Genomic DNA, 8,537 nt, shown 5'->3' with positions numbered 1-8,537 from the left:
AGAGGGGTAGAGGGGTATTAGAGTAGAGGGGTATTAGAGTAGAGGGGTATAGGGGTATTAGAGTAGAGGGGTATTAGTAGAGGGGTATAAGTGGCTCCCACGGTTGGTCGCGCAGGATGTATTTCATCGTTGAGATCCAGTATGGCTCCTCGGTCCCAGTGAGTAAATCTCACAACTCCCATCCACCAAGCCCTTCCTCAGCATACGAGCCGCCTGCTGCCCTGGAGCGCGTTCACCATAATGCCAGTTATCTGATGTCCGCGTGGCCCTCACTGTCACCCGTCCCATGTCTTGTTGTCCCCGTGGCCCTGTCACCCGTCCCATGTCTTGTTGTCCGCGTGGCCCTCACTGTCACCCGTCCCACGTCTTGTTGTCCGCGTGCCACCTGTTACACGTCCCATGTTTTGTTGTCCACGTGGCCCTCACTGACACACAGGTTTCACGTGGCATCCCTTTGTCACTCGCCCCACGCGGCTCCATTGTGTGGCAGCGGCCGGTCTCCACGCTCCGTGGCCGCAGGCCGGGTTACGTCGCTGCGTATAAAAGGCCAGCCGTGTAATTATCTCCGGCGCGCCACGATGTGCGGCTGGCTGACCCTCCTCACCGTCCTCGCCTGCTTCACAGGTAACAAATATACAGTTTTATTTATTTATTCTCCACGGGAGCCATGTCCCTACCCTCACTCTACCACTTCTGCCGGGAGGCTGTTCCACCTATCCACCAGCCCCATTTCTCCTCCTTCGAAACTGAAGTCAAGAACTACATTATAAAAATTATTCGGTTGCCCTCCTATCCCGTTTGGGTGGCCAACTCCTAACACTGATATGTGGCATCCTACTGCGGCCCCCGAGAAGCCACGTCGCTTTCTCTAGAGTGGTTCATTGACCTCTTTACCCTCCGTGGTTGCCCCGTGGTATAGTTGTTTGGGTGATCATTTTGAATAAATCAAGTTCCGGGCAATAATGTGATTGCAAGCTCTAGGGGCACCCGCCGATGCCGGTTCCAGGATGCGTCACCGTGTGGGTGCCCTGCTCGCTGTATAAACCATGCCACGGTCATTAAGCCACATTATTCCTACAGGTTCCATGCAGACCCTCCCTTTAGCCGTATTTAAAGCCATCGTACACCATGCCAAGAGCCACAAAGCCCTCACGGAGACCGATGTGACGCAACAGACCCCCATCAGCATGGAAGAGACCCCCCCGGGACTAGGAGAGACCCCGACCAGCGTGGAAGGGGCCCCCCCTGCACTAGGAGAGACCCCAACCATCGTGAAAGAGCCCCCCACTGCACTAGGAGAGACCCCAACCAGCGCAAAAGAGCCCCCCCCTGCACTAGGAGAGACCCCGACCAGCGTGGAAGGGCCCCCCCCTGCACTAGGAGAGACCCCGACCAGCGTGGAAGGGCCCCCCCCTGCACTAGGAGAGACCCCGACCATCGTGAAAGAGCCCCCCACTGCACTAGGAGAGACCCCAACCAGCGTAAAAGAGCCCCCCCCTGCACTAGGAGAGACCCCGACCATCGTGGAAGAGGCCCCCCCTGCACTAGGAAAGACCCCAACCATCGTGGAAGAAGCCCCTCCTGCACTAGGCGAGACCCCGACCAGCGTGGAAGAGGCCCCCCCTGCACTAGGAGAGACCCTGACCATCGTGAGAGAGCCCCTTCCTGCACTAGGAGAGACCCCGACCATCATTGAAGGGGCCCCCCCTGCACTAGGAGAGACCCCGACCATCGTGGAGGAGGCCCCCCCTGCACTAGGCGAGACCCCGACCATCGTGGAAGGGGCCCCCCCTGCACTAGGAGAGACCCCAACCAGCGTGGAAGAGGCCCCCCCTGCACTAGGCGAGACCCCGACCATCGTGGAAGAGGCCCCCCCTGCACTAGGAGAGACCCCGACCATCGTGGAAGAGACCCCCCCTGCACTAGGCGAGACCCCGACCATCGTGGAAGAGACCCCCATACTTCTAGAAGGGATGCCCCCCAGCCTGGAGGGGATCAGAGTCTGACACGCAGCCACCCCCGGCACGCTAACAGGTATCTGTCTGTGTGATGATCACCTGCCCCTTTGCCCCACCCTCAGGGCAGTATTTCTGGCGGGGGGATATAATACGGGGTCCTGTCTATAATTCTGTATGTGTCGTGCCTGTAGGGGGCATCCTGATGCGTAGAATGCAGCACCGGGGGGGCAGAACGCGCAGGGATGATCCGGTCGCCCCACAGAACGCCCAGTCAGGGGGGGGGGGGCAATAATAGAGAGGGGAGGGAAAAGCGCCCAGACAGCAAAAATAACATTTCTTTCTGATAGGTGCTTCCAGCAGCGGCCCCCGAGCCCCCACCACGTCCAAGACCCTCTCACAACAGCCGAGACAGCTCCTCCAATGGACACGCTAGGGGGTAGTGTGGCCGAGTGGGGCATTTAATAGAAGAATAAGAGCTTTTATTTGCCCTGTATAACTTATAACCCCATTCCCTGCTGTTTCTATACACATTATCGGGGCTTTTAGGGCTGTAGAACTCTGCGATCCCCTCATACCCAGCAAACATTCCGAGCGCCTAGAAAAGAGGGGCATCGGGGGAGGGGAGAGGGGTATCAGGGGAGAGGAGAGAGGGGCACTGGAATGAGGCGGCGTTGCCCCTGTGAGGATCTCCGGCCCACGTTTTCTGTTTATATATAAACCGTATAATAGATACCCAAAATGTTAAAATCCCTGCATTCCCACCGTTTTTACCGTTCCAGTAATGTGTATTTTTTTCTCTAAAAATATATTTTTCTTTAAAAAAACCACCAAACTTTAGGGGTGCGGCCTATATTCCAGCGGACGCGGTACATTTCTCTCTAAGGACACGTATGTATCTCGTACGGCCGCCCATCGGATGTAGAGCGCTGCCCCCTGCAGGACGGGAGGTTTATAAACTCACAGCTAGGGATGAGTTATACCCCCCAGGTCCTGCAGGGGGCAGCACTTCACACGCGCAGCGCAGACATTTATATCTTTAGAAGGGAGGACCCTGTTCCAAAGAGCTGACAGTCTACGTATCAGTTAAAACGCGATGGGCTGATCGTAATGTTTTGTTTTTTTATCGTTTTCAGGGATTTGGTCGTTTCAGCCACTTTTCCACTGACCGCCGCGTCCGTAAAGCGAGGATGAGAAAAAAAAAAATACCGATATCTCCGGCGTTTCCACACGTATGAAACATGTAACGTGAGGATCGCGGGATGCCAAGCAGGCGTCGTGGGGGGAGGGGGGAATAAACCACGCGCCAGAATAAAAAATCCTCCAACACAGAACACGCGTGAAAGTGTGTTATTGTACTGCACGCTAACAGGACACATGAACACGCAGAGTACATACGTGAAAGTCCCCGTCAGTCCGACGACGAGCAGGAGGCAGACAAATGTTTAAAAGGGGCAAATATGGGGCACTCTCCGCTAACTGCCTCGGAGGGTTACTACTGCCGCTCGAAGGGTTAATACTGATAACCCATAATGGATCCACCAGATCCCCTAAAGAGGTTTGCTGGGCGTCAGATTCTCGCCACTCTTTGCCCCGGGGCGTTTTATTTTAATAGTTAACCCCGTCTCTGCTGAAGTGTGGTATCTCTTGCTTATATAAATGCCCCCTGTCAGTCTGCCCCAACAGTCCTTTCTGCCCGTTAAACGGATCCAAGTAAACAGCGGCGGGCGATCAGCCAAAGATGCCGGGGTCATGGAGCCGCAAACTACCCAGGAAACGGTTAAAATCTTCAGGTGTCCAAGGAGGAGACGCCGCAGCACTGACTCCGCCCACTGCGCTGCTGCTGGACGGGCTAGGGTTAAAAGGAAAAAAACAGAGCATCGTTATCATACCCCCATTACTGTACATGGCCCTGTCTGTCGCCCTGCGGGGGAGGAGCCAACTCCCAGCCCCGCCTGTCTGTGTCGCCCTGCGGGGGGAGAAGCCAACTCCTTTTCAGTTACTTACTCAATAGCAACAGGGTCATTAAACGTGACGAGTAGGTCTGTGGAATGCTGAGGCAGCCGGAATAACACCAAGTGCACACGGACGGTATTCAGAGCCTGGAAAAGAGAACACACATGTGTGACCCCTCACACGCTACTACACCGTGACATGTAACAGCCGCCCCCTCACATGCTACTACACCGTGACATGTAACAGCCGCCCCCTCACATGCTACTACACCGTGACATGTATACACAGCACAGATACAACGCAGACAGCGGCAGTGCCTCCCCTCACACACTACTACACCGTGACATGTATACACAGCATAGGTACAGCGCAGACAGCGGCAGCCTCCCCTCACACACTACTACACCGTGACATGTATACACAGCACAGATACAACGCAGACAGCGGCAGCCTCCCCTCACACACTACTACACCGTGACATGTATACACAGCATAGGTACAGCGCAGACAGCGGCAGCCTCCCCTCACACACTACTACACCGTGACATGTATACACAGCACAGGTACAGCACAGACAGTGCCAGCCTCCCCCTCACACACTACTACACCGTGACATGTATACACAGCACAGGTACAGCGCAGACAGCGGCAGCCTCCCCTCACACACTACTACACCGTGACATGTATACACAGCGCAGATACAGCGCAGACAGCGGCAGCCTCCCCTCACACACTACTACACCGTGACATGTATACACAGCACAGATACAGCGCAGACAGCGGCAGTCTCCCCTCACACACTACTACACCGTGACATGTATACACAGCACAGATACAGCGCAGACAGCGACAGCCTCTCCCTCACACACTACTACACCGTGACATGTATACACAGCACAGATACAGCGCAGACAGCGGCAGCCTCCCCTCACACACTACTACACCGTGACATGTATACACAGCACAGATACAGCGCAGACAGCGGCAGTGCCAGCCTCCCCCTCACACACTACTACACCGTGACATGTATACACAGCACAGATACAGCGCAGACAGCGGCAGTGCCAGCCTCCCCTCACACACTACTACACCGTGACATGTATACACAGCACAGATACAGCGCAGACAGCGGCAGCCTCCCCTCACACACTACTACACCGTGACATGTATACACAGCATAGGTACAGTGCAGACAGCAGCAGCCTCCCCTCACACACTACTACACCGTGACATGTATACACAGCACAGATACAGCGCAGACAGCGGCAGTGCCAACCTCCCCTCACACACTACTACACCGTGACATGTATATACAGCACAGATACAGCGCAGACAGCGGCAGTGCCAGCCTCCTCTCACACACTACTACACCGTGACATGTATACACAGCACAGATACAGCGCAGACAGCGGCAGCCTCCCCTCACACACTACTACACCGTGACATGTATACACAGCACAGATACAGCGCAGACAGCGGCAGCCTCCCCTCACACACTACTACACCATGACATGTATACACAGCACAGGTACAGCGCAGACAGCGGCAGCCTCCCCTCACACACTACTACACCGTGACATGTATACACAGCACAGATACAGCGGCAGTGCCAGCCTCCCCTCACACACTACTACACCGTGACATGTATACATAGCGCAGATACAGTGCAGACAGCGGCAGTGCCAGCCTCCCCTCACACACTACTACACCGTGACATGTATACACAGCACAGATACAGCGCAGACAGCGGCAGTGCCAGCCTCCCCTCACACACTACTACACCGTGACATGTATACACAGCACAGATACAGCGCAGACAGCGGCAGTGCCAGCCTCCCCTCACACACTACTACACCGTGACATGTATACACAGCACAGATACAGCGCAGACAGCGGCAGCCTCCCCTCACACACTACTACACCGTGACATGTAACAGCCTCCCCTCACACACTACTACACCGTGACATGTATACACAGCACAGATACAGCGGCAGCCTCCCCTTTACCTGTTCATTGAACTTGGCCACCTGCTGCAGACCGGTCAGTGCCCATGCGCTGGCGCAGTTGGTGAGCGAGAGCTGCGCCAATGGCAGAGGCTCCACACTCAGCACTTCCGACCGCCCCTCTGCGCCGTTACTCGACGCCACGTCTTCAAAGTGGTATCTGCCGCAGAGAGACGATCAGTAAAGCGAACGACGGCCGCTAAAGGAATTTGCTTGCTCCGTCTCGCGCCCTCACCTGGCGGCGTCCGGGTCGCTCATCCCCGCCTGATACTCCAGCAGCTCCACGATGACGCTCTGATCGGTGCCGCTGTGCACAAAAACCTCCTGGTTATCGGGGATCTCCCGGAGATCACTGCGCGGGGCGAGAACCGGGGAGAAACAGTGAGGGACCAGCAACCCAGGGGTGGATTGGGGGGATACAGAGAGTTGGGGGGCCGAGGAGAGAGACACGGGGAGCGAGAGCCCCCCCCGAGGAGAGAGACACGGGGAGCGAGGGGCCCACCCGAGGAGAGAGACACGGGGAGCGAGAGCCCCCCCCCGAGGAGAGAGACACGGGGAGCGAGAGGCCCACCCGAGGAGAGAGACACGGGGAGCGAGAGCCCCCCCCGAGGAGAGAGAAACGGGGAGCGAGAGCCCCCCCCGAGGAGAGAGACACGGGGAGCGAGAGGCCCCCCCGAGGAGAGAGACACGGGGAGCGAGAGGCCCCCCCGAGGAGACAATTTGGGAGGTACAGGCGGGCAGTAGTTATGGGGCAGTGGGGGCAGAAGAAGTTTACAGGAATGGGGGGTGGGGAGAGGAGGTGAGAGACAGGCGAGATTAGAGGATGAGGAGGGCAGGATTAGAGGATGAGGAGCGCGAGATTAGAGGATGAGGAGCGCGAGATTAGAGGATGAGGAGCGCGAGATTAGAGGATGAGGAGGGCGAGATTAGAGGATGAGGAGGGCGAGATTAGAGGATGAGGAGGGCGAGATTAGAGGATGAGGAGGGCAGGATTAGAGGATGAGGAGCGCAGGATTAGAGGATGAGGAGCGCAGGATTAGAGGATGAGGAGCGCAGGATTAGAGGATGAGGAGCGCAGGATTAGAGGATGAGGAGCGCAGGATTAGAGGATGAGGAGGGCAGGATTAGAGGATGAGGAGGGCAGGATTAGAGGATGAGGAGCGCGAGATTAGAGGATGAGGAGGGCGAGAGTAGAGGATGAGGAGGGCGAGAGTAGAGGATGAGGAGGGCGAGAGTAGAGGATGAGGAGGGCAGGATTAGAGGATGAGGAGGGCAGGATTAGAGGATGAGGAGGGCAGGATTAGAGGATGAGGAGGGCAGGATTAGAGGATGAGGAGGGCAGGATCGTGGAGTCACCTGACATCATGGAAGGGCTGGGGCAGAACAGCAGAGAAAGCTCCACCAAAGAGCGGATGCCCCGCGGCGTTCACATCCATCACGAGTGGGGCATCTGCGTGAAAGGAGGCAAGAAGAGGGCAAATTACAACTCCAGACACGCCCCCAATTTACCAAACCCCTGCCACGCCCCCCGAACTGACCAAACTCCCAGCACACCCCCTAACTGACCAATTCCCCCACCACGCCCCCCATTATACCAAACTCCCAGCATGCTCAGCGCGGACAAAAGATAACCTGGGAACGTATCACACGGGGCGGTATTAATGCCACCTCCGCCACGACAGACGCATTTTGTCACCGTTATGGCCCTTTATTCAGTCTTTTCTTCCCTCGCACTTTGTGTTTATGATGTCACACTGAGACAGATATATATATATATATATATATATATATATACGCACCCTGCGACCCACCCGAAGAAGAGCCCGCCGAGGTCTCAGAGGTTACATAATGTCACACCTTTTTCTGTGTCAGCCCAATAAAAGGTATCAACTCCAACTAATCAAAGACCACAAGCGGTGTCCTAAATGTAGTCAGAACCAGTGCGTCCCAGTCTGACCAGTACCGACCCTTTACATCCCTGCAGGCGCACAGGTGAGGGACTTTCAGGTTCACCCTAAAGCCCTCGCTATGATTTATTACAGGGTAAGATCCCAAAACACCCTTTATTTCCCCTAAATTTAAGTTTTAACCCCTGCTCGCCCGGCTGTATTACCTGCTTCCCGGCTTTGTATGCAACGTGCTCTGGACAGGAAGTAGGGCAGCGACGTCAGTGAAGCTCCGCGAAGTGAGGGGAAAAAAAAACCGCAGCTCGGATTCTCCCGTGGGGCAGCCGGCAGCCATATTGACTGTGGGCAAATTGCCAGTACTGCGTCCGCTGACATGTTTGCCAGGGTTAACCCCTTTCGGTCGGTAATGGTGGAAAAGAATATGCCATTTACTGTAAAGACATTTAAATATCCAGGTTTCAGAGCCCTGCGGCACAAATTAAATCCCATTTCAAATGCACCGGCTGTTAGTATTATTAATAAAGAGACATGACAACAATACATAATAATCATACCTGGGGCTTTTACCCCAAGCTCAGGGGCAGATTTTCTGGAGCGCACTCCTTCCTAGTCTACCCCCCCCAAGCTATGATCATATATAAAACTCCCAATTGGTGTTTTTGCACCCCGTTATATGATGGGCGATGTCCCTGCTTGAATGCAGGTGACTCTATTA

General features: G+C 55.4%; 1 protein-coding gene across 1 annotated transcript; it reads right to left on the bottom strand.

Annotated features, from left to right (window-relative positions):
• Positions 1-3,290: 3,290 nt before the first annotated feature.
• On the bottom strand, positions 3,291-8,076 carry RANGRF (RAN guanine nucleotide release factor). The gene is made up of 6 exons (XM_053462785.1): positions 8,029-8,076; positions 7,272-7,365; positions 6,151-6,267; positions 5,919-6,075; positions 3,963-4,057; positions 3,291-3,807 (listed from the first exon to the last, which is right to left on the bottom strand). The coding sequence occupies exons 2-6, from the start codon at positions 7,349-7,351 to the stop codon at positions 3,687-3,689; spliced, it is 570 nt and encodes a 189-aa protein (XP_053318760.1). The 5' UTR covers positions 7,352-7,365; positions 8,029-8,076; the 3' UTR covers positions 3,291-3,686.
• Positions 8,077-8,537: the final 461 nt, after the last annotated feature.

The sequence above is a fragment of the Spea bombifrons genome, chromosome 4, assembly GCF_027358695.1.
Source record: "Spea bombifrons isolate aSpeBom1 chromosome 4, aSpeBom1.2.pri, whole genome shotgun sequence".
NCBI classification, from domain to species: Eukaryota; Metazoa; Chordata; class Amphibia; order Anura; family Pelobatidae; genus Spea; species Spea bombifrons.
The sequence above is the reverse complement of the archived record's forward strand: the minus strand, read 5'-3'. Positions and strand labels throughout refer to the sequence as shown.

Coding starts and splice junctions, on each gene's coding strand:
- RANGRF (XM_053462785.1), bottom strand. CDS start 7,351: ATGGATGTGAACGCCGCGGGGCATCCGCTCTTTGGTGGAGCTTTCTCT. Junction 6,268..7,271: donor CAGCCCTTCCATGATGTCAG/GTGACTCCACGA, acceptor CGCCCCGCGCAG/TGATCTCCGGGAGATCCCCG. Junction 6,076..6,150: donor AGCGACCCGGACGCCGCCAG/GTGAGGGCGCGA, acceptor TCTCTGCGGCAG/ATACCACTTTGAAGACGTGG.